Source organism: Carcharodon carcharias, chromosome 1 (genome assembly GCF_017639515.1).
Source record: "Carcharodon carcharias isolate sCarCar2 chromosome 1, sCarCar2.pri, whole genome shotgun sequence".
NCBI lineage: Eukaryota > Metazoa > Chordata > Chondrichthyes > Lamniformes > Lamnidae > Carcharodon > Carcharodon carcharias.
In genome coordinates, this window is record NC_054467.1 from 170,985,221 (window position 1) to 171,012,101 (window position 26,881).

The 26,881-nt window shown below is 39.7% G+C and overlaps 1 protein-coding gene across 5 annotated transcripts in view; it reads right to left on the reverse strand.

Annotated features, from left to right (window-relative positions):
- The window catches only part of ipo11 (importin 11), a 699,237-nt gene that overhangs the window by 358,990 nt on the left and 313,366 nt on the right, over positions 1-26,881 (reverse strand). For all 5 annotated transcript variants that reach the window (XM_041187080.1, XM_041187063.1, XM_041187071.1 and 2 more), the window contains 4 exons: positions 15,788-15,821; positions 13,416-13,456; positions 8,039-8,155; positions 2,738-2,851 (listed from right to left, as the gene is read on the reverse strand). In XM_041187080.1, the coding sequence (XP_041043014.1) occupies positions 2,738-2,851; positions 8,039-8,155; positions 13,416-13,456; positions 15,788-15,821 (306 nt within the window). The remainder of the gene's footprint in view (positions 1-2,737; positions 2,852-8,038; positions 8,156-13,415; positions 13,457-15,787; positions 15,822-26,881) is intronic.

Sequence of the window (26,881 nt, forward strand, 5' to 3'; positions counted from 1 at the left end):
CTGATGGCCTACATCCCAGGGTCTTAAAGGAAGTGGCAGCAGAGATAGTGGATGCATTGGCTTTAGTATTCCAAAATTCCCTGGATTCTGGAAAGGTTCCAGTGGAATGGAAAAATGCTAACATAATGCCTTTATTCAAAAAGGGTGGGAGGCAGAAAGTAGGAAACTATAGACCAGTTAGATTAATGTCTGTTGTTGGGAAGTTGTTGGAATCAATTATGAAGGAAGTAGTAATGGGGCATTTGGAAAGTCAAAATGCAATCCATCACAGTCAGCATGGTTTTATGGACAGTATATCATGTTTGACTAATTTGCTAGAGTTCTTTGAAGATGTGACAAGCAAAGTGGATAATGGGGATCCTGTAGATGTGGACTTCCAGAAGGCCTTCGATAAGGTGCCGCACAAAAGATTAATACACAAGACAAGATCACATGGAGTTAGGGGTAATATATTAGCTTAGATAGAGGATTGGCTAACAAACAGAAAACAGTGTCGGAATAAATGGGTCTTTTTCTGGATGGCAAGCTGTAACTAGTGGGGTGCCACAGGGTTCAGTCCTTGGGCCCCAACCATTAATGACTTGGATTCGGGGATAGAAGGTTCCAAAGCTAAATTTGCAGATGATATCAAAATAGGTGGGAAAGTAAGTTGCGATAAAGAAATAAGAAATTTACAAATGGATGTGGACAAGTTAGGTGAATGGGCCAAAATTTGGCAGATGGAGTTTAACGTGGATAAGTGAGAGGTTATCCATTTTGGTCGCAAAAATAAAAAGTCGACTTATTATTTAAATGGAGAGAAACTTCAGAATGCATCAGTGTAGAGGGATCTGGGTGTCCTCATGCATGAATCGCTGCAAGCTAATATGCAGGTACAGCAGGTAATAAGGAAGGCAAATGGAATTTTGGCATTTATTGCTAAAGGAATAGAGAATAAAAATAGGGAAGTGTTGTTGCAACTGTACAAGGCATTGGTGAGACCGCACCTGGAGTACTGTGCACAGTTTTGGTCCCCTTACTTGAGGAAGGATGTAGTTGCACTGAAGGCGGCTCAGAGGAGGTTCATTAGATTGATTCCAGAGATGTGGGGCTTGACTTATGAGGAGAGTTTGAGCAGTTTAGGCCTATACTTGCTAGAGTTTAGAAGGATGAGAGGAGATCTAATTGAGGTATATAAGATGCTAAACGGTATAAACAAAGTAGATGTGGAGCGGATGTTTCCCCTTCTGGGAAGCCATAGTTTTAGGCTAAGGGGTGGTAGATTTAAATCAGTGATGAGGGGGAATTACTTTTCTCAAAGAGTCGTGAATCTGTGGAATTCACTACCTCAGAGTGCGGTAGTTGCCGGGACACTGAATAAATTTAAGGAGGGGATAGACAGATTTTTAATTAGTAATGGGTTGAAAGGTTATGGGGAGAGGGTGGGAAATTGGAGTTGAGGCCGAAATGAGATCAGTCATGATTGTAATGAATGGCAGGGCAGGCGAATTGCCTGCCCTTACTCCTCATTCTTATGTTCTTATGAAGAATTGTTTTATTAAATCTAGGGCATTTTTGTCATGCAAGCAGTTAATTTGTATGCAAAAAGATTTCACTAACAGAAAATGAGATTATGTATAAATTAATTTATGGTGTTGGGTGAGGATGTAATTTTGGCTGGGATACTTGGTGCAAATGATATAACTTCTTGATGTAATGCCTCGCTCTGCTTCCTGGTAGGATATATTATAGGTTCAAGGAAGGAGCTCCATTATTTGGTGAAAATGATAAATGTGGCAACTAAAGGCACATTAAAACAGAACAATTTAACTGAAGTTATGGAACTTCTAAAAAGTTCATTAATTTTCACTTATCTAAAAGTTCATTAATTTTTACTTATCCAGCGACAGGAAACATAATTCCCTCAATTAGTCAACATAAACAGCAGCTCATCTTAAATAAAACAAAGATTCCTATCATGAATATAATTGCACCAAATGGGTCACGTTATTCTATTCAATTCCAAATATTTTGTCGAGCAACAAGTACATTCACTGCTGTTTCAGCTGTCCTGTATTCAGTTCAAAGCTTTGAGAACTAATATCAAAAAGATTCAACAGCCTAGTTTGTCTGATAGCCACCCTTGGCAGTGCAGTCCCTGTCACACTGACATTTAAGCTGAATACTATGAAAGCTATATAGAACACTGTAATTTAAACATAAAAACCTTCTAGCTGAAGATCACAAAAAATCAATACAGTATTATGACTGGGAGTATGAAGCATGTAGTGGTTGTAAGCCTCATGATGGCTACATCCAAGGCAAGAATTCAACAGGAAATATTTACTCACAGATTTTCTCCAATAAATATCTTTCAAATAGAGAACTTTGCAACAACAACTAACATCCTAAACTATATAATACTTCTTGGCCTGGCTTACTTGAAATTTGCCCAAAGTCCAGTCGTGAATCATAAGTTTAAATCATTCCAAACCGCTCAATCTGGGACTGTTCTCTAATTTTCTCCCTTTCTCCAAAAGTAAAGCCTCACACAAGGATACAGTTTCATGAGCAGCAATGGCCCACCATGTGGTCAGATTCTTTACTTCCGAGTCTAGATGCTAACAGCCATATAGGTTACTACAATATCAAGTATTCCTGATGTTAGGCACAGCTGAGCTCCCAGAAATGTTCAAATAATGGAATTCAATACAATTCAAAACCCAATGAAAAGAAAATGCACTTATTAAAGTTGTACCTGAACTAGGTGAATTAGTGTGGTGAGAATTGCACAACGGAGCATATTGTGATCTTCAGACTGCTTCCATAGCAAAGGTAAATACTGCACCAAACATCCAACATAAGGCCGAATCTATAAATGGAAAAAAAACCTATTAGGGCAATAAATTGGGGACGGAATGAGAAAGGTCAATTATGTGAAAAGTAGATTAATTGTTCATAAAATGTGTAAAGCTACGAGAACAAGAATGGTTACAGGACACTTTGAAATGCTGAATTACACAGACAAATCCTAAAGTATCTAAGGGCAAATTTTAAGATTTCAACTCAAGTTTAGTAAGAAGGCTGCTGCAAAAGATACTGAAATCTATTTCTTCCAAACTGAATGTGTCATTTAATTTTGATGGCATTCTTGCCTAACTGAAATGCGCACCCTCCTTAAAACCTCTTCGACTAAACTTTTAGATACAGCCCAATACCTCCTTTGGCACAGCATCCATTTTTGTGTTCACCTTGGGACATTTTCCCACATTAAAGATGCTACATAGCTGCAACCTTTTAAAAATTCATTTACAGGATGTGGGCGTGGGGATGTGGATGAGGGATTAAAAATAAGTTTCTCAGAATTTACTAGCTATTTCGTGCAAAATGGAGATCATTTACATGAGAGTTGCATGCAAAGGAGTCATTACTCATGCATTGTTCCTCAGTGTCACCTTATTCCTTAGATACCGCTGCATTCAATTCACTCAGATTGGCATTTTGGCTGCTGACGGTCTGAGAGATTGTTCTACACTCTGCTGAAAGTGGCAATTGTATTTGGATGGAAAGAAATTCAAGTGAGTGACAAATTGTGAATGACTGCCTATCGAATGCAATAATGGGAAATTGTAATTGCAATCAAAAGATAATTACGGATGAGGAAGCATTCAACCCATCTTAGTTCATTCATCCAGAAAAACACAGAAGAGCCCGTTGGAGAATCAATTTGTTTTTAAGTAATACCAGGGTTTTTGGTTTCACCACTATCCAGAAATCCATTCCATGTATAATTATTGTGTGAAGAAAAACTGTTTTCCTTTCACAAGTTTGAAATTATGCCGTATCTTGGGGCAGAATTCTGCCCTTGGTTTGTGGGCTCAACAGGGCTGGTCGGGAAGCCACCCGCCACCTGCGATCTGGCCCAGAAGGCAATTTCACACTGGCAGGCCAATTACCCAGCATGAAACATGAGCGGCAGCGCTAAGCGCTGCCTATTCGGGCAGGGGGAGGAGTGCGAGCTGGGCAAGCGTGACCTTCAGTCATGCGCGCGAGTGCATGCTACATAACCTCCCTAAGGCAGAGAGCTGCCTCAGGGAGATGAAGTGATTTGAAAAACAAATTAAAGGTTTGATAAATATTATGAAATATGTCCACTTGGTGTAGTGGTAGGTAGGTAGGTAGTGTAGGTAGTGGTGAGCTACATTCTTGAACTGCTGCAGTTCCTGTGGTGTAGGTACACCCATAGTGCTGTTAGGGAGGGAGCTCCAAATTTTGACCCAGCGACAGCGACCTGGACCTGTTGATGGTCACCTTGGTCAGGCCCAAGAACAGTCCCTCAAGGAGATCCTCCAATGTGCCTGCTCCCTCTGCCCCTGGTGACCAAAAGTCTCGGAACGACTTGCATCCAGCAATTGTTCAGCAGGCCCCTCCAGATAGTCTTTTAAGACAGCTCCTTGAAAGGGTGAAAAGCCAAAGTTCTCCAGTCTCCTCTCAGGGCTGGTATGCCTAATTTTCTTCAGCTTTTCCACATTATTCACATCTCTAAAACTAGTGATTTTTCCTTTGTATAGTTTATCTAATGGCCACATGTGGAACATGTTCAAGTGAGTTCAGTAAGTCAAATTAAACAGCACTGAGAAACAGTAATTCATTTAGGATAAAGTTATCCCAAAGAAGCGTCAAGGTGGATGGCTGGGCAGACCTTCCCTTTCTGAATTCATGTGATTAAATCCATGTTTATTTAAGTTTTTACTGGCCTAGATTTTGCAGTCAGTGGCAAAACATTGAAACTTGACGCTGACCGTGCAAAAGGCTGCCCATAAAGATCTGTAGCTTGGATTTCACCTCTTCCAATGCTAATTTCAGTCCAACATCAGCTGAAGAGAATCTCCAGCAAGTGATGTCATCAAGCAGGCAGAACACATCGAAGAATTCTCACAGACAGCAAATCAAGGAGTAAGCAGCACTGATTATCTTTCATTTTTTTAAGAAGGTTACCGGCAACAAAATAAAGATTGGAACATACAGGAGATTAAGGTAAAAGTTGAAATAAACTATTTTAATAAGAATTTATTTTTAAAAGAGATTTATTTTATAATCAAGAAATTTGACATTCCACAAGTATAAAATTGGTCTTTCTAAGTGCAGAGAGGTAGTTTGCTAACATTTTCATTGGTTTTCATAAGAAATGTGTTTTCGACATTGACCCTTAACCTCCTACCCTTGCATATTTCCGATACGTAGATGATATGTTTGCTATATTTGAACCTGCAGCTGCAAGTAATAATTTCCACACTCACCATAAAGCCCTCCATCACCTTTGAAACGAAGTAGTCTAATGAGCTCCCTTTCCTCAATGTGCTTGCTAAGCAATCCACTAATGGGTTTTCTACTACTATCTACCACAAGCCGACCTTTCACTGATCAATATACACGTTGAAATTCCTACAGCTGCAGGCACTATATTATTTGCTTTATCAGCAATCCCTTAAATAGGGCCCAAGCCATTTTCTCACAGTGCAAGCTTGATGCCAAAATAGGGCGGATCAAAGATATCTTGTAAGAGGCAATGGCATAGTGGTATTGTTGATGGACTAGTAATCCAGAGACCCAGGGTAATACTCTGGGCACCAGGGTTCGAATCCCCATCTAAAAACCCATCTGGTTCATTCATGTCCTTCCTTTAGGGAAGGAAATCTGCCTACATGTGACTCCAGACTCTGAACATGAACAATAAATGCTGGCCATCAATGCCATGAAATGAATGAAAAAATAATAATAAAAACTAGAGCTGGCTTATCGACCAATCAGCATCCCTTTCTCATGCAGTATAAATTGCTGGTCCCTTTGAAACTTGGCATTCTTGTCTTGCACTCATCAGGACAGTCACAAAAAGCATGTCTTTTATCAGCAATACTTTTTCAAAGGCCTTGACAGCAAGTCTAAGACCATTAAAGTAGGCATTCATGTCAATGCAAGACTTCTAAAGATTTCCAGCTGTGGGAATTCAACAGTGAAGCCTGTGGAGAAGCGGGGAAGCACTAACAGCAACTTCCAGTTTTCTGTGCTTAACTGCGCATGTGTGGATGCCAGTAGTTGCAGAGTGTTTCACAATTGTAACAATGGTGAATTCTGATTATTTCCCCATCATTACAATCACTCCCTCCACCATCGATGCACAGGAGCAGCAGTGTGTACCATCTGCAAGATGCACTGCAGGAATTCACCAAGGCTCCTTTGACAGCACTTTCCAAACCCACGACCACTATTGCCTAGAAGGACAAGTGCACCAGATAGATGGGAACACCACCACCTGGATGTACCCCTCCAAGTCACTCACCATCCCGACTTGGAAATATATCGCTGTTCCTTCACTGTGACTGGGTCAAAATCCTGAAACTCCCTTCCTAACAGCACTGTGGGTGTACCTACACCACATGGGCTGCAGTGGTTCAAGAAGGCAGCTCACCACCACCTTCTGAAGGGCAACTAGGGATGGGTGATAAATGTTGGCCCAGCCAGCGAAGCCCACGTCCCATGAATGAATTTTTTTAAAAATCTGAACAATTGCATTGCACAGTATCCTATTCGTTGACCTACTTTATTCAATAAACCACTTATTCTTACCAGGTTCCAAAGCAACATGCACCTAATCTGCTTTTCAAAGAAAAGAAAAACACATTGCAACAAACAGCTAATGTAGAGAGTGAAAGGATCTCGGTATAAGTTAATAGATAATGAGCACATTAAGACAAGCTCCAGATAATAGAATATACAAGATCACTTATGAGCAGGGTGCCAGAGAACCCAAGAAAACATGTGGTGTAAAACCTAAAAGCACATCTATTTTTCCCCCGTGCAATTGGTCTCGATTATGGAAATTTTCTTCAATGTAATTTGTCAAAAGTCCAAATATCGAACATCCCTACAGATTCAGTCAATGGTATTTTATTTTACACAAAAATAAAATATCTGCTTTTTACTCGCATGCTTTTTACCTGTATTGTGTGTTCTGTTTCTGCTCAAGTACATCTATTGCTACTTACATTCTTATACTAAACCCATAACTATTATATTAGCAAGTCAGTGGATCTCAAGACCTTGTCATTTTAATTTAGTTTCCATAGCTGGGCCTGTTTGTCAGCTCTCATTTTTTTAACTGGATCATATGAGTTGTTCAATATTTTTTAGATAGAGAGTAATAAAATTATAAAGTTAGGCTTCAAAGATGCCTACGGTCCATTTTCATTGGTTGGGTTTTAAAAACGGCAAACTGCTGGTTGGTACTATCAGCTGGCAAAAAAGTGGCAAGTTCATCCATACTATAAGTTGAAGATTTTTAAAAAGTCACCGTGACTTTCTGCCAAACATGTGATCAGCAGAGATAGCAGCAACATGAATATTAAATAAATGAGGTAACAACTAGGGATCAAGTACCATTTAGAAGACCAAATTCTAGGGAATAACACCACATGAGATTGCAGTTAATGCACTGAAAACAAAGTTGAGATTTTTCTAGATGTGTAAGTGATATCATGATCGTGAAAAACCCATTTTTTGAGGAGCCTCGCTTGAGAACCATGCCATGAAACTATTGCTGTGGATCCTGTTTGAGAGCAGTGAGATATAGAAGGATCCAGGATCAAGCCTTTTTTGTCCATATAAGAATTGCAGTTCTGCTGACCTAAACCTTTTTGGTCAAAATTGACACTGTTGAGGCAGCTATTCCTGCTCCCAATAACTATTCAAGAATAACAACTAAGTGCAGAAATGCACATGTGGTGAGGACAGGATCAGCTACCTTTTTCCCTTACAATCCACAACATTACATTATCCAGATAGGAAGAACTGTCATCGAATAAAATTCCAATGGTTCGCTCTTCATCAAAAGAAAGGATTGGTGTGCAAACCAGGGGGGAAAAAACATATTTGAACAAGGAGCATATGTTTGATCAAGTTTTCCATTTAACTAATTGTAATCTAACATATGTACAGAATAATTGATATTAAAAGATTTTAAAAATGGATATTGCAACTGTACAGGTTTCCAGAGTATTACCTGCATTCCAACTCTTTCAATGACACAAGAAACGACGTGCAATATATGCATCTTCGTATCATATTCTGTGACTTCTTGCAGCAAGTGGAAGAGTAGGCTGAAAATATTTTCCAAGTACTATGGGACAAATAAATAATTATGTGCAGTAATTAGACATTTTGAGTACTCAAAAATGACAGCAACAGACAGAATATTTGGAATGATTATGGCAAAGGTCAAATGTTAAGCCAACATAAATGAACACTAAAAGAAAGGCCACACATTAACCTATGTTTCAATTGTACACAATAGCACATTCTAGTCCATCAGGTAGAACAAGGCAGCATTTAGTTACCACTTCTTTGCCAATGTCCGGCTTTAATCATTTGTTGGAAAATGCAGTTCTCCCTCCCTCATGTATGCGCTTAGCTTCTTTAATAAGTTTTTATACCAAAATTACATATATTATGGCTTAACTGTTTATAGTGCACTCAGCCTTACAGGCATTTAATACTTCAAAAAATATCCACAATTTATCATTTTATAAAACCTTTCAGACCAGCTATAACCTCAGCAGATGCAGATATCTTAAGATACATGTCAAAAGGCATCATAAATTGTCATTAACTCTTAAGAAAGCAGTAGAATAGGCATTGCCAAGGGAAAAGAGAATTCAACTCAGTCACATCTGTCTTTGAGAACAAAAATTAAACCACTGAGCACCTTTATAAAAATGTTGCTGGGGACAAAATCTACATCTTCATGAGTGTTATTTCCCAAAGTATGGATCAAAGCTGCAAAACCAACAGGACAAAAATGGATAATTTATTTCTGAAGGAGCAAAATGTCAAATAAGGGGATACAATCAGCAAACAGGATTACTCCTGCTGCCATGGCCTACATTAGCTTGGAAAAACAGCTTGGATATTTTGGGCAGTATTTTCAGTCAGGCACAGGGTTGAGATCAGAGGCAGCCAGTCCCGTAATCTTGTGCCACTGGTTGTCATGCCGGTTCCATGTCACAATCTCAAACCCAAGCCAATTTTAACGAGACTGGGTTTGGGCCAGAATAGCTAGCTGCCTGCAAGCAACAGAAAGCCAACAGAGTAATTAAGGGGCCCTGCAGGATTTCCAGCCAGCATGTGGGCTTTGCACATTGGGACAAAACATGACTAGTGCACCAAGATACCCTCACAGGAGGGAAGGGGAAGGGAGTTGGCATGATTAATCAGTGAGAGACCCCTCCACCTGGACCCGCCACGGCTGCCAGGCCACAGCTGCAGCCAATGGCCATCACATGCAGGAGTTGACCCTCCACAACTACGGCCAGGCAGTTGTGGCCATTTTGTTTTTTTTAATTTATCTTTTCTTGGAGGTGTCCTCTTTCTCCATTACAAATCCATTAACCCCTCTCTCCTTATTGTCCAAGGCCCCATACACTTCTTCCAGGTGAAATAGCAATTTGCGTGTGACTCTTTCAATTCAGTATAGTGTTTCCTGCTCACAAAGCGATCTGTTCTACAATGGGAAGACAAGACACAGATCAGGTGACCACTTCACAGAACATCTCTGGTTATTCCACAAGCATGACCCCAAGCTCCCAGCGACTTGTCATTTTAATTCTCCACTCTAATGCCATGCTGACCTTTGTCATCGGTCTACTGCGGCATTCCAATGAAATTTAACGCAAGTTCAGGGAACAGCACCTTATCTTTTAATTAGGCACTTGGCAGCCTTCTTGTCTCAAAAGTTCAACAATTTTAAACTGTAAACTCTGTCCCATTCTGTTTCCTTTTCTTTGCACGTTTTGTCTTAATCTTGTTTTCCTCCAGTTTTTCTTTTGGACAACAGCTGTCCATTGTTCTGCTAGTCACACCTCCTCTGGACATCCTGGTCTGAAATTTTGCTATGACAGAGAACCTCGTCGTCACAGAGAAATTGTGGATGCTCCCGGAAATCAGAAGTCCCGCCCTGAACGTGGAACCTATCATTTTCACGGGGGCAGGAATGGGCCCAAGTCGGGGTCAGTGTATACGCGTTTCATGGAGGAAGCTGCCCATATAGTTTGTGGGCAACACAAAATTTGGGAGAATTGTAAATTGTGAGGAGGGTAGTGTATAACTTCAAAAGGACATTGACACATTGGTGGAGTGGGTAGATAGGTGGCAGATGAGGTTCAATGTGGAAAAGTGTAAGGTGATACATTTTGGTACAAAGAACATAGAAAGACGGTATAAAATAAAGGATACTTTTCTAAAGGGTGTGCAGGAGCAGAGAGGCCTGGGTGTATATGTACATAAGTCATTAAAGGTGGCAGAACAGGTAGAGAGAGCTGTTTCTAACGCATACAGTATTCTAGGCTTCATTAATAGGTGCATAGAGTACAAGAGCAGGGAGGTTATGATGAACTTATATAAGAAACTGGTTAGGCTTCAGCTGGAGTATTGTGTACAGTTCTGGGCGCCACGCTATAGAAAGGATGTGAACACACTGGAGAGAATGCAGGAGAGGTTTATGAGAATGGTTCCAGGGATGAGACACTTCAGTTATGAGGAAAGAGTGGAGAAGTTGGAACTGTTGTCCTGGTAGATGACGGGTCAATTTTAGGTAGATTACTTAAATTGTTGCCTGTGTGACTTAAGTTAAATCAGGATCACGCTGCAACAGGGATTGATGATGTGAACTGATAGTGTGAATAGCAAAAGGGAAGTAGGGGCAGATGTCCAAACTATGTTAACAGTTGTGATCAAAGGATATGTTTTGAAATGTATGGATCAGTGGACTTCGGAGCTAAAACTAAATTAATGTAAGGGTGATTAAGTTTGGCATTTGATAAAACAGGAAAAAGTTAACAATGGGCTGTTTAGGTGTTGAGGACATCCTGTTCAGGGTTGTAGCTATGGGTCTGTGCCCATTGGCAAATGGAATAATGAGATCAAAGGAAAACGGCAACATCAGAACACAGCCAAGCCCCTGAATAAAAGAACTCACTTGAAGAGATTTGTTGTACAGGTTTGAAGACAATAAAGGGAAAAAAAAACAGAAGTTACTGGACATCTGTAGCCACTAGAGTCAGTGGAAAGCAAGAATAACCTGAACTAGGATATTGACTGCCTTCATTTTCTTAAGTATAACTTTTGTTGCTTAATAAATTGTCTTGACACCTCTTCTGCATTAAATATTCACTCATCTGAAGTTTAATGTCTGGCCTCTGAATCTCTTACAGTGGAGTTAAATATTAAAAAGCACAGACAGTTCTAAAATAGCACTAAAGATAGAAAGGTCACTAGGATCAGAAGTATGCATTCCAGAATGCTGAATGTAATTAGGGAAAACATAGCAGCAGCATCTTCAAAAGAATGTGGAGTAGCATTCACGTCAAAGGACAGGACGGTGGCAAATGTTATTCAAAAAAGGGGACAAGAATTAGCCAGGATATCATTGTATAATAGAGCAGTGGTTATGCTACTGGACCAGTAACTCAGTAGATGTGAGTATAGACTTCGAACATGGCAGTTTGAGGAATCCATTTTTAAAAATTGAAATAAAAGAAAAGGATGACATCAGTAAAAATGACCTAGAAGGTATTGGATTGCAGCAAAAGTCCAGAGAGTTTATTAATATTCTTTAGGGAAATAAACTTTCCGCTCTTGCTTAGCGTGGCCTATATGTGACTCCAGTCCCAAATCAACATGCTTGATTCCTAACTTCCCTCTAAAAGTAGCCTAGTAAATTACTCAGTAGTATCAAACCACTACAAAGAGTAACAAAACACAGACTGCAGTGGTTCAAGAAAAAGGCCCACCATTACCTTCACAGGGCAACTAGAGATGAGCAATAAGTGCCAGGCGTGCCAGTGAGACCAGCGCAATGACAATAAATATTAAAATTAAAAAATCACAAGCAAATTAGTTAAAGTTCATATGTGAGTGAGCTTTTAGTCCCTGTATTATGGCATGAAACTAATGAGCACTATGAGCCACAGATTAATTTAGGCGAATCAGTATAGATTTACAAAGAGCAAGTCATACTGGACTAAATGTAATTATATATTTGAGAAAATCATGTATAAAGGGACCACAATGAATAATTAATGTTGTATTTGTAAATTTTCAAGTGTCATAAGGTGCTGCCCCCCTCTCCCCCACTTACTTTCAGCCTACATATATATTTACATATCTCAGTCAACACATTTTTTATTAAATCTTAGTCACAGATACTTTAATTTCCTTTTTCTGAACTTTAAATTTCCTTGTTCACACATTTAGACTAATATGGGAAGATAAACTTGCATTTGAAATGAGGACTGTGCAATTGTGCTCTTTTTATTCTTGTTGACATTTGATGAAATACTTCCAAAGAATCCCTAACTTAACTTGTGCTATCCTAGTTTATTTATGTTGCACTGCTGGATCATAGAACAACAGAAGAATTTTGTCGGAGAGATTGTCGAAGAATTTTGTCCCTCAGATAGTAGCTGGAAAGTCTGTACTATACAACTTCTGTGCAATTTACAAGGATGCATAGCATTCAACACTTTGGATTATATAAAATAGCAGAGGATAGCTGGAGTAGAGTACAATGCCAATCAAATAAAAAATCAAATTGGTGCCTAAAAATAATGTGAAAAATAAACTTGAAGGGCTATGGGGAAAGGGGGCTGGTGAGGGTGACTGGATTGCTCTACAGGGAACCATCATGGGTGGGTGGGCTGAATGACCTTCTTCAGTGCCATAATGGCTCTAATCTACAACAGAAACAAGGACAAACTGACAGCTGCCCAGCTAATAACAGCATTAACAACTGCTGCAGGTTAGTCTAAAGGCACAACAGTTTTAGCCTGCAGGGTGAAGGAAATTGCTTGGTATTGGCAAACTCCTTTAATAGTAGGGCAGAAAGGGGAGAATAAATTAATGAAGCAATATTTATAAAGTCATTAAATTCCATGGATACACAATTGGCTACTACCTTTCTTTCACCTCTAAAATTCTGGTGTTGAAATATTTTGCAGTCCTCATGTTTAAACCCTGATATCTTCATTATTATGATTAACTTAATTGTTTGGGGAATTTGTATCGGCACAATTGCTTTATTGATACATCAGGTGTACTGTCAATTAAAACATTAAAAACTAAAGAATGCAATTATATAGCTGTCCTACTCAATTTTTAAAGAGTAATAATATTCCTTTGTTGCACATGCATTTTATTGATGAGATCTAGCACAATTAATGGTTTTAGTTAATACAATGGTCAGTTCCATCATTTCCCAAAGTTTGGTTTTGGTTCTGCTGGGACTATTTTCTCTCAACCATCAACAAAAACTCCTTGTAAAATACTGATTATTGAAAACTTTCACTTTTGTCAAAGTTACAAAAATGCATAGAAATGATACTTACTGGTACAAACTGTTCTGTTCTAAATTCAAAGTCATCTACAGGTAATCGAGTTAAAGAACAAGACCTCTGTTGCTCTTATAACGCCATTAATATTACCAATAAAAACTTATCTTAATACATAAGCTTTGGATTAGTAAGGACTCCCCGTGCAATCTGCATGTGCTTTTTCCACAGTGAAAATATGACATTTTCTTCCCTCAAATAATCATAGTTTAGATCCACACAATTAGGAAAAAAGTACATGAAATGAATCTAAATCAGAAAACAGTTAAAATTACAGTGAACTGACATTTATTTAAAAGGTGTCTGGATATGTGCTTGAAGGCTACGGGCCAAATGCTGGAATGTAGGGTTAGGTTGAGTAGATGGTTTCTCAGTCGGCGCAGACACGATAGGCCAACTGGCCCCTTTCTGTGCCGTCAACTTTCTATGGTTCTACAATTATGCATGAATCATCAATGAAACTAAGTCTGGCCAGGTTAATTAGCACTTAGAAACAAGTTGGTTTCTCGGCCCAACTAATGCCCATCTCTAACCTATCTTCCCTCTCTAAGATCCTTAAACACATCATCGCCTCCTAGTTTCTTGCCCATTTCTCACAAAGCACACTATATAAATCCCTCTACTCCATTTCTTCTAACCTAACGGTATCAAGGTGGTACCGACCAGTTATGAATAATATACTGTGAAAATATGATCAAAACATTTGATACGATTGATTACACCATTCTTCTCCAATTTTAATGGCACCTCCTTTGCACAGTTCCACTGCTAATACCAGAGCATCTCCAGCAATTATTTGCCTTCCCACCCCCCGAGTTCCCCAAGGACCTAATCTTGGGCTCCTCAACTTTCTACATAAAAAATAGGAACAGAAGTAGACCATTTGGCCCCACAAGCTGCTCCACCATTCACTAAGATCATGGCTGATCTTCTTGCGTTTCGAATTCCACATTCCCATCTAACCCCGATAATCTTTGATTCCGCTAACAAGAATCTATCTACCTCTGTCTTAAAAATATTCGATGAGCCCGTCTTCTGAAGCAAAGAGTTCCAAAGTTGCACAACCCTCAGAAAAAGTTTCTCATCTCTGTCCTAAAAAGGTGACCTCTATTTTTAAAACAGTGCCCCCTAGTTCTGGACCCACCCACAAGAGGAAACATCCTTTCCATGTCCACCTTGCCAAAGCCATTCAGAGTCTTGTATACTTCAATCAAATCACCCCTCATTCTTCTAAACTCCAGTGGAGATGCATATTGTTTCAGTTTAATTACATCATCCATGTGTATGGAATGAAGTTCAAATGTATGCTAATCCACTCTACTCCATGTGCACCTTCATGCTGTCAGACTGCCCAGATGGTAAATTATGGACAAGTCACAACTTCCTTCATTTGAACATCAGGAGGACTGAAACCATAATTGCTGTCCCTGAATCGAAACTCCACTTCTTTGCCACAAGTTCCAATTTCTGATCACGGCCTCCTGTTCAGGCTCGCCGTTCAGACCACTGACCCACTAAATTTCATACCAACCTATTTATCAGGCCACTCTGTTGCCTTGGCTCAACTCTGGAACTCACTTTGTTTCTCCATTTTTTCTACAGCTCTAAAAACCTGCTCAAATCCTATCTTTTCAACCAAGATTTTAGTCACTCCCTCTAACCTCTTCCTCTTTAGCATCAATTTTTCTACTGTAAAGTCACTAGGAATGTTTTTCTCCCATAAAGGCAGTATGTAAGTTTCCCATTCCTTAGACTGAATGGAAACACTAAACTTCATGCTGTCATTTCAGCACACCCAACTTAAAGTAAATTCCCCAAAAAGCATAGTATAAGGAACTAATGTGAAGGGATTAATATAGAATATTAACATGGACAAATAGGAAGTACTTTCCACTATCTTTTTTTGAGAATATCCATTCCCTTTAAGAAAAAGCATGCTAAATGACACTTTGCCTTTGTGCCATTGGATTTACTTACTGTACTAATGAAATTAAGATAACAAAATAAAATGGCAGTAAATAAAGGAGAGAGAAACCACATCCACAGACAGAGAGAAGCATAGAAAAACAGAGAATTGGAAGGAAACATTAATTATAGGAAAATAGAGAAGACACATAGTAAAGTAAAATAAAATGTTTATAAAAAGCACGTCACTTCTGCCCTACCCCACAATGTGTACCCAAAATATGCAGCATTCATTTTACTACATAGCTCTGGATTTGCAGCAGCAATCCTATCATTCATTCATCGCACAATATATCATTCTTATCACATAATGCTGGAAAAAATGGCAAAGTAATTTCGAGAGAGAAAATAAAAGTGGCTATATCATTAGAGCAATATATTCCTTTATACATTGAAAAGGATATCAAGCTTCAAGGTTGTAGCTGTCTCAATGCGTACCTGGGGGAAAAAAAACAATAAATTAAGATAGAACGTGTATATGTTCCACCAGATTCTTAATATTTTGTTCAACTGTCAAAGACATTTACTTGAATTTTATCTTATTTCAGATCAAGCATATGAACTGCATTTAAGTATACTGCAAGATGCAGAAAGTTGAAGATGAATCCTATTAGGAAAACTTTATTAGAAGCAGTATATAAATCACTGACGTTTGGAAAATATTCACTGAATTCAAATACTATGCACTATTCAGTCGAATAAAGGCTGCAAAGTCAATGCTTCAAGCCTTAATAAAAGATAAATACATATAATTCCAAATAAATCACATGCATGAAAAACTGCGCAATCAACAAATACCTTAAAGTCCAGTCCTATTTATCAATGTTTGAAATGTTTGTAGGTTTAGATGCCTGTTCAAATGTAGTGAAAAAAAGCAGTAGAGCAGTTACAATCATCACTCTAAACTCAAACCAGCCCAGTCACATTAATGTAGGTGTAAATTAAACTGATTAAGCTTTTAAAAATTATAGTGCTATAATAAATGATGTGATTGGTCTGAACCTTTGTGTAATAGCAGAAACTTGAATAGAAAATGATAGGTGCATTGTACTTCTCCTGATTCACAATTTTGCTCTGCCTAACACCACTTTCCAAAATTAACATCTTTACCACCTGGTTCCATGTCAGGTGAGAAAAATACTACTTAGCACTGCAGTTGAAACTTCAAGGCAGACTGCAGCCAGAGGTAGAAAAAGACCATGGCCCAGATTTTGCAGTTAGCAGCAAAGGAATGGTGCTCGCTGCTGACCATGCGTCATGAAGATGTCCATGAAGATCTCAGGATCTTTATAGCTTGGATTTCATCTTTCTTAATGTTAGCTTCATTCTGGTGCCAACTATGAGGATCTCCAGCATTGAGCAACAGCGATGTCATCAAATAGACATTGTAAAACACGTTGAAAAATACTCTCGGACAGCAAACCGGGAAGTAAAATCCACTGATTATCCTTCACTTCTTAATTGCTAAATCAGAATTGTTACAGCTCAAGAAGTCATTGAGCCCACTGTGTCTGCACCGGCCCTCTAAATGAGCAACTCAGAGTGCCGTTCCCCTGCCTTCTCCCTGCACTTTCTTCTTTTTTAAGAAAATTCTAATTCCATTTTGAATGTCTTGATCGAACCTGCCTGCACCACATTCTCAAGCAATGCGTTTCAGACCCCAACCACGCACAACATGAGAACGTTTTTCCTCATGTCGCTTTTGCTTCTTTTGCCAATTACTTTAAATGGGTCACTTCGTGTTCTTGATCCTTTCATGAGTGAGAACAGTTTCTCCCTATCTGCTCTATCTAGGCCCTTTACAGACAGCAAAATGAAGATTGGGATCTACACCTCGGATTAAGGGAAAAGCTGAAATTTCAGATACAAAACTTTAAGTATTATATTCAAAACCTATGGCATTACCGTAATGGAAACAATTGACATTCTACAAATATACAATTAGTTTTTCAGAGCCAGCTGTTCAAGAGTAATTATGAACTTAATACAGAACATGGACAGAAAACAGGCAGTAGGAATAAATGGATCATTTTCAGATTGGCAGGCTGTAGCTAGTGGGGTACAGCAAGGATCTGTGCTTGGGCTCCGGCTGTTCACAACGTATGTCAATGATTTGGATGTGGAGATTAAATGTAATACTTCCAAGTTTGCAGATGACACAAAAATAGGCAGAAGATTTGTGAGGAGGATGCAAAGATGCTTCAAGGGGATTTGAAGAGGCTAAGCGAGTGGCAAAAATTTGGCAGGTGGAATACAATGTGAGAAATGTGAAGTTATCCACTTTGGTAGAAGAGACAAAAACAGAGTACTTCTTAAATGGTGAGAGGCTGGTAAGTGTTGAACTTCAAAGGGACTTGGATGTCCTTGTTCATGAATCAGTGAAAGCTAACATACAGGTACAGCAAGCAATTAAGGTGGCAAATGGGATGCTGACCTTTATTACAAGAAGATCTGAGTATTACATATCTTTATGCAATTATATGAAGCCTTGGTGAGACCAAAGCTTGAATAGTGTGTGCAGTTTTGGTCTCCTTCCCTAAGGAAAGATAAAGTTGCCAAGAGAGAGTACAACAAAGGTTCACTAAATTAATTCCTGGGATGGAGGGATTGTCCTGTGAGGAAAGATTAAATATTCTGGGCCTCTATTCTCTAGAATTTGGAAGAATGAGAGGTGATCTCGTTCAGAAATATAAAATTCTTAGAGGGCTCGATATGGTAGATGCAGGAAGGATGTTTCCCTTGGCCGGTTTTTGGGGGGGGGGGGGGTGGTCGTTGTGTGTCTAGATCCAGGGAACAGAGTCTCAGAATAAGGGGTCAGCCATTTAAGACTGAGATGAGGAGGAATTTCTTCACTCAGAGGCTGGTGAATCTTTGGAATTCTCTACCCCAGAAGGCCGTCGAGACTCAGTCATTGAGTATGTTCAAGGCAGGTTGATTGATTTCCACATATTATAAACATCAAAGGGTACAGGGATAGTGCAGGAAAACAGTGTTAAGTAGAAGATCAGCCATGATTTCATTGAATGATGGAGCAAGTTTGAAAAGCTGAATGGCCTACTCCTGCTCTTATTTCTTACACTCTCAGTACACTTAAAAAACCCAGGGACACCTCATTTAATAAGGTGCAAAGTTTTTCTAGAATTTTTTCAGCAAGTAGAATCGAGTTCATTGCATAAGTAACTATAAATTATAGTACAAAAACAAAATAAAAATACCTGGAAAAACTCAGCAGGTCTGACAGCATCTGCGGAGAGGAATACAGTTAACGTTTCGAGTCCATATGACTTTTCAACAGAACTAAGGAAAAATAGAAGAGAGGTGAAATATAAGCTGGTTTAAGGTGGGGGGTGGGGGGGTGGGGACAAGTAAAGCTGGATGGAGGGCCATAGATAGGTGGAGATTGTCAAAAGATGTCATAGACAAAAGGACAAAGAGATGTTGACGGTGGTGATATTAGCTAAGAAATGTGCTAATAGATTACATTAAGGGTAGAAAGCAGGACGAGCAAGGGGCAGATAGCCCTAGTGGGGGTGAGGTGGGGGGAAGGAATCGAAATAGGCTAAAAGGTAGAGATAAAACAAATGGAAATAAGTGGGAAAAGAAAAATCTATATAAATTATTGGAAAAAAGGGAGTCGGAAAGGGGGTGGGGATGGAGGAGAGAGCTCATGATCTAAAGTTGTTGAACTCAATATTCAGTCCGGAAGGCTGTAAAGTGCCTAGTCGGAAGATGAAGTGCTGTTCCTCCAATTTGCGTAGAGCTTCACTGGAACATTGCAGCAGGCCAAGGACAGACATGTGGGCATGAGAGCAGGGTGGAGTGTTGAAATGGCAAGCGACAAGGAGGTCTGGGTCATGCTTGCGGACAAACCGAAGGTGTTCCGCAAAGCGGTCACCCAGTCTGCATTTGGTTTCTCCAATGTAGAGGAAACCACACCGGGAGCAGCGAATGCAATAGACTTTGTGTTAAGTTAATCAACTTGTTTTGTTCAATTTTTATATACAATGAAGTTTGTTTTGGTTTAAAAACATGAACAATTGTGTAGTTCCGTCGGTTAATTACGGAGTGTTCAGATTTCTCTTTAAACATTAATGGTCCCTAACAAGATCGTAACAATATCTGGTATTTACCAGTTCCAGGTAAGGAATTGGGGTCAAGGAACTGGTCGTGCACTTTGGTAACCTGTCCCAGACAGCACTGCACAATCACAGCTGTAGTTTAGTAGCAAGAGGATCCTCTGGTCTGCTATGAACTTGGATGGGACACTTGGCACTTCTCAAAGCTGTGAAGAGGCAACCTGTAGTTTAGCAGAACCAAGTGAGATAGTACAATATTTGTTGGACTCAGAGAATTCCTGGTATTTACCAGCAATGCAGGGAAAGGAAGTGCATGATTCTCCAGCAATATTGGGGGTCATCCTTGGATTGGTTTGTACCTTTCTAAGAGAGATCTGCAATTCTTTAATTTGGTGTTCTAGAATTGACCCCTGAAGTATATTTCTGTGCCTGTCTCATCAGTTTCTCAATGTTTATGTCAGCTTCACAGCTGTCAGTAATTGAAATGTTTATACTTTCTAACTATCAAAAAAAATGATCTGAAACTTTCAATTTACTTTTAAAATTATATTTAATGTTTCTAAAAATAAAATCTAATATCAGGATGAGGAGAGACAAGTTCAGGTTTCCATTCTTTTCTGGTATCATGGAAAAATTAATGGAGTCATTTACTGCACAAAAGGGGGCCATGCAGCCCATTGAGTCCTTGCAAGATCTCTGTAGAACAAACTGTTCAATCCCATTTCCCCAGTCCATCTCCAAAGCCCTGCAAGCTTATTTCCTTCAATTTCCCATTCGATTTCTTTTTGAAATCTGCTTCCACCACCCTCATGGGCAGAATGCTCTAGGTCATTCCCATTCATTGCATTAAAAGTTCTTCAGCACATTCCCCCTGCTTCTCTTGCCCAAAACCTTACATCTGTGCCACCTAATCTTTGTACCATCAGCTAATGGGAACACTTTTTCCTGCGTACCTTGTCCAAACCTGACCTAATCTTGCTTAATCCCTCTCAATCTCCTTTGTTCCAAGAAAAGCAACACCAGCTTCGCCAAGCTTACCTTGTAGCTAAAATCCCCATTCCTGGAACCATTCCAGTAAATTTCCTCTGCACACTCTCAAGGACCCTCACATCTTTCCTAAAGTGAGACAACCGGAAGTGGATGCAATACTCTAGCTGTGGCCTAACCAGAGCTTTATACAGGTTCAGCAAAACTTCCCTGCTATTGTACTTCATAGTTCTGTTTATAAACCTCAAGGTCCCATGTGCTTCACTAATCACTCTCTCAATATGTTCCACCACCTTCAAAGGTCTATGCACATGCACCCCCTACCCAAGCATATGTTAAGATGCCACTTTTGGGGGTAACACTAGTTGCCCCAGAGATTCTATCAGCATTTTGTACAAGGCTCAATAAAAGCCATAATCAATCTCAGAGAAATCAACTGCCATTTGGATAGCAGCAGGCAAAGTTGAGAACCAATGATGCATATTACATCTATGTACTACAAAACTCAGACCTGCATACAAAAAAGTTGCTTCACCTGGTGCTGCTCTCTTCCTCATCTGATCCGTTGCTCTCCACTGTTCTCCAAAATCTACCACAATGGATCAGTCTGCCTTTTGTTAAAGCAGGTAGCTGGAAGCAGTTGTAACAATTATTCTGATTGAATAAGTAATCATTTGTAAGCCAATGCAGAATTTAAATTGTATGAATCACTTATAATCATGTAACCATGCTTCTATTTCTTTCATATTAATGAATGTAAGCTGGTTGTGATAAAGCCCTGTGGGCAGAGATTGTCTCATGGTGGTAAGAAGATAGAGCTACGGAGAAGAGTTTTGACCAAAGAAATCGCTGAGGCTCATATTCAACTTTTAAAAATAAAGACAGTTGCAACTGAACAGACACACACAGAGATATGTCAAGACAGGTCCCTGAGGTGGTGGTTTGCCACAGGCACTTCGCCTACAGAAACTGAACTAGACAATGGCCATTCGGGAATGTGTCAACAGCCTTCTTCCTGCCCTAAGGTACTGTGATTGCACCCATTGTTGGTATGTATCTGGAGAAATCCCCGCTGCTGAGGACAGGATATGACCACATAGAGGTGGTCATGAATGGCCAGGATCGGATTAACAAGCCAAGAGGGTGATTTGATTCGAGGTATTACCTTATATGCCAAAGGCTAGGTTCAGGAAGGGGTCAAAAGACACAGCTTCAAGGACATTGTTACTACAGCTGGTAGAATGGTATGGTCAGCCATTCCGAAGTCACACTGGGAGATCTGTTGAAGGACTGACCACCCAAGATGGACCCCGGTTCGTGGGATTCTTACGCAAACTGTGTCATTGCGAATATGTACTACTGCTTAGAGATTTAATAAAGGTGAAACAGTATCCCAAGTTGTTGTATGCCATTGATAAAGAGTAGAGACAAGACATTTTAGGCCAAAAGGTAAGAGTGAGTGAGTGTGTGTGTGTGTGTGTGGGGCAGGGCAGTGTGGGGGGGTCTTACACATTCCTGAAGCTTTTGATAGTCTGATTTATAGGAGTGAAAAGAAAATCTATCAAGGTCAGCTTAACTCTCCAAATATTACCAAATCTTAACAAATGTCTATAAATGTTACATGTCATCCAACTGTGGAGAACAATATAGTGGAATGAGAAGAATGGAAGAGCAATCGAACATAACATCCTAGTAAAAGCAAAAAACTGCGGATGCTGGAAATCTGAAACAAAAAAAAAATACCTGGAAAAACTCAGCAGGTCTGACAGCATCTGCGAAGAGGTTGACAGTTAACGTTTCGAGTCCCTATGACTCTTCACCATAACATAACATCCTGGCTAGGCAAATGGCAGTCAATCAACCTCTATTCTCCAAATGTCCCCAGCGGACTTAAATTAAGTCAGGTCTTTAGGAATGCCAATCAGGATATACAAAGCACGTAACTGTTTTTGTGGAACAAAATTGACCTTGTTTTGTTATTTTTGTATGCAATGAGGTGCAAATTTAAATTTATGCCATCAAGTTAAATCTGCTGTAATGACATAATTTCTAGCAGAAGTTACACAGTCTGATGTTGTTTACCCTTGTGAAAGCTGGGAGAACATGAGAGGGTTTACAACAGTCCCAGGAAGCTAATTACAAAGGTGCCAGAATCTTGAGAACACAAGAAGGCAAGCTTACTGATCATATCATTCTACTTACAGTGATCATCAAAAGGTTTGTGTTTGGTATTATGCTTTATAGCAGGTGTAATTTAAATTACTGAAAACATACAACACAAAAAAACTCATATGCAGGGAAAGACCAGTTGGTTCATCAAACATGCCCTATACATTAAAAAAATAAATGCCTCTCTGACCCTCTCAGGTGACCAAAACCATATCAGAAGATTATATGGACCAAGTGTTATCTTCAGTACAAAACAATCACTGCCTGACTCAGGAATTGTTCCAACTCCCTCTTGAAGGCATCAAAATCAACACCCGCCATACCAGTTGACAATCTATTCCACAGGCTCTCAATTCTCAGGAACTACCAATATCCAGTTTATTACTATTCTTCCATGGTTTAACCTCATGTCTCCTGGTCCTCTCCAATCTGTTTAAACAGGAATAACTTAACAAATAGGAACACGTCCAGGCCATTAATGATTTTATATACTTCTATCAGGTCACCTTTTAGTCTAAAATAAAAGCAAAATACTGTGGATGCTGGAAATCTAGAACAAAAACAAAAATACCTGGAAAAACTCAGCAGGTCTGACAACATCTGCAGAGAGGGATACAGTCGAAGCTTTGAGTCTGTATGACCCTTCATATGGACTCGAAGCGTGAACTGTATCCCTCTATGCTGATGCTGTCAGACCTGCTGAGTTTTTCCAGGTATTTTTGTTTTTGTTCACCTTGTGGTCTACGCTCTTCTAAAGTAAACAGACAAAAGATTCTTGAGTCTATCTAAGCAATTAAAGTTCGAACATAGGAATTACTCATGTAGCTCTCTTTTGGACATTTTCCAAGGCTACTATTATCACCCATCATGAGGAGGATCAAAATAGGTCTCAGTACTCTAAATGCAGTCTAGCCAACAACCTGCATAGTATCGAAAAGGTAAAAGCAAAAAACTGCAGATGCTGGAAACCCAAAACAAAAAAAATACCTGGAAAAACTAAGCAGGTGTGACAGCATCTGCAGAGAGGAACACAGTTAACGTTTCGAGTCCGTATGACTCGTTCTGTCTTTCCCTGCATGAGTTTTTTTGTGTTGTATGTTTTCAGTATTTTAAATTACACCTGCTATAAAGCGTAATACCAAACACAAACCTTAACTGTGTTCCTCTCTGCAGATGCTGTCAGACCTGCTGAGTTTTACCAGGTATTTTTGTTTTTGTTTAGTATCAAAATGGTGTCCTTTTATTTCTCCTGAAGGGTTCTGCAAATACAAACCAATACTTTGTTAGCTTTACCTACCATTTCACTACCTTGGTAAGAAGCTTTAGAGATCTGTAAACAATATCAAAAAGAACAAGATCTTGTTCTCTCACAAACTCTTTTGGTATTGTTCCCTGCAAATGCTATGTACATTCTGGGTTGGCCCGACAAACACGCATGACTGCATTTATCTTAGCACCATTTCAAAATGTATAATCCATACCCCAACACATCTAAATAATAGAATCTAGAATGGTTACAACAGAAGTCATTTAGTACACCATTTCCCTGCTGGCTCTCTGTAAGAACTACACAACCAGTCCCATCTCTTACATTTTCTAGATAGCTCTGCAAAGCTTCTCTCTTCAGACACTTAACCAATTCTCTTTCGAAAGCCACAACTGAATCTGCAAGTGCCACATTCACAGGCAGTTGTATTCCAGATCCTAACCACCTGCTGCGTAAAAATGTTATTTCTCATGTCGCCTCTGCCGTTTTGCCTATCACCTTAAATTGGTGTCATCTGGTTCACAGCTCTTCCACCATTGGGTACAATTTCTCCACATCTACTCTGTCCAGATATCTCATGATTTTGAACATTGCTACTAAAGCTCCTCTCAATCTTCTCTTCTCAAAGGAGAACAGCCCCAGCTTCTCCAATCTATCCACATAACTGCAATCTCCCATCCCCAAAACCATTCTTGTAAATTGTTTCTGCACCCTCTCCAATGCCTTCACACCCTTCCTAAAGTGTGATGTGTCCACTCCAGTTGAGACAGAGCCAGTGTTTTATACAAGTTCATGATACCGTCCTTGCTTTTGTACTCTATGCCACCATTTCCAAAGCCCAGGATCCTATATGGCTCATTAACCAAATCTGCCCTGCCCCCTTCAATGATTTTTGCACATACACCCCGAGTACCTACTATAGAACTGTATTTTTTGTATTGCTTTTCTTACTCCTTCCCAACAGAATGTATCACTTCACATTTCCCTGCATTAAATTTCATCTGCAACATGTCCACCCATTCTACAAATCTGTCTACATGCTCTTAAAGACAATTGCTAGCTTCTGCACAGTTCATAATACTCTTTTTGAATTTGATTACTTCTTTCATCTTAACCGTCGCACAGATTTTGGTATTATTTGCTAACTTACCTACCTTACTCGCAAAAATACTAAGCAGGAAATTGTAAGTCTTTTTATTTCTGTTGGACTATTGTAAAGAACATATCTTTTTATTTTCTGTGGACTGTGGATTAAAATTACAACTGCTGCAGTTTGAAAGACATGTCCACTGGGCCAGGATGAGAGATATATACAATGTCATAGTCCTGGAACAGTGGGCATCATGAAAGACAGAATGGTGCTGGAAAGGAGTCTTGGACCAGGGGAACTGCCTGGCAACAACTTTTTAATTGGCTCCTGACCAGTTTTGTGAGAGGGCAGTGCAGAAGGTTAGCTCCTAGCCTGAAAGGAAAAAAGAACAAAAGCCACTTTGTGTGTGTGGAAGATTCCAGTACTTCCACAATAATAGCTAGCTGGCTTTTTCTCCTCATATCTCTATAACCTGCTCCCTCTCTCTGAAATCCCCTGTCAAGAGACAAAGGGAAAAATCACTGTTAGAGACATTGAAAGGCAAGTGCCCAACCAGTGAACTAAATATTGAAGGTCTGACAGCATCTGCAGAGACGAAGACAGAGTTAACATTCAAAGTCCATATGACTCTTCATCAGAACTAAAGAAAAATAGAAATGTAGTGAAATATAAGCTGTTTAAGGGGAGTGAGACAGGTGGAGCTGGATAGAGGGCCAGTGATAGGTGGAGGCAAAGGAGAGATTGCCAAAGATGTCATAAACAAAAGGTCAAAGGAGTGTTGACGGTGGTGATATTAGCAAAAGGATGTGCTAATGGTGACATTAAGGGTAAAAAGCAGGATGAGCAATTGACAGATGGCCCCAGTCGGGGTGGGGGTGAAGGGATTGAAATAGGTGGTGATAAAACAATGGATGGAAATAAATTTTTAAAATAATAATAGAAATAGGTGGGAAAAGAAAAAAATATATAATAATTATTAGAAAAAAGGGGATCAAAAAGGGAGTGAGCATGGAGGAGAGAGTTCATGATCTGAAGTTCTTGAACTCAATGTTAAGTCCGGAAGGCTGTAAAGTGCCTAATCGGAAGAAGAGGTGCTGCTCCTCCAGTTTGCGTTGAGCTTCACTGGAACATTGCAGCAGGCCATGGACGGACATGTGGACATGAGTGCAGGGTGGTGTATTGAAATGGCAAGCGACAGGAAGATCTGGGTCATGCTTGCAGACAGACTGAAGGTGTTCCATGGAGAATGCACCAGTCGACAGTTAATTACTAAGCATTGTTTTTTTTTAATTTAAGCCAGGCAGCTTGACTCTGATTGGTCAAGGCATCTGCTCAGTGCTGGAGAGGAACTTGCAGGGGGAGGGGAAGGACCCAGTCGTCGTGGTCCATGTAGGTACCAAAAACATAGGCAGGACAAGGATGGAGGTCCTGCATAATCAGTATGAAAAGTTAGGTACCAAATTAAGAAGCACAACCTCAAAGGCAATCTTTGGATTACTACCTGAGTCACGGGCAAATTAGCATAGCGCAAAAAAGATTAGGGAGATGATTGCATGGCACAAAGATTGGTGTGGGAGAAGTGGGTTCCGGTTCATGAGGCACTGGCAGTGTGGGTTGTGACGTTGGGATGGTCTACACCTTAACTGTACTGGGACGTGTATTCTTACGAATCACATAACTAGGGAAGCAGAGAAGGCTTTAAACTAAACAAGGAATGGGGGGGGTGCGGTGGGTGAGAGGGGTGAGAGATCAAGCTTGGGTAGATATGGCAAATCAGGGGGTAGAGTCAAAATAGGAGACCATAATAGGAATATGGGAAGTGAGTATCATAGAATAGCAGGAAGGGGCAGAGAGATAAAACCTAAGAATACACCATTAGTCAAGACTAGATGTTACAAAGATGATAAAA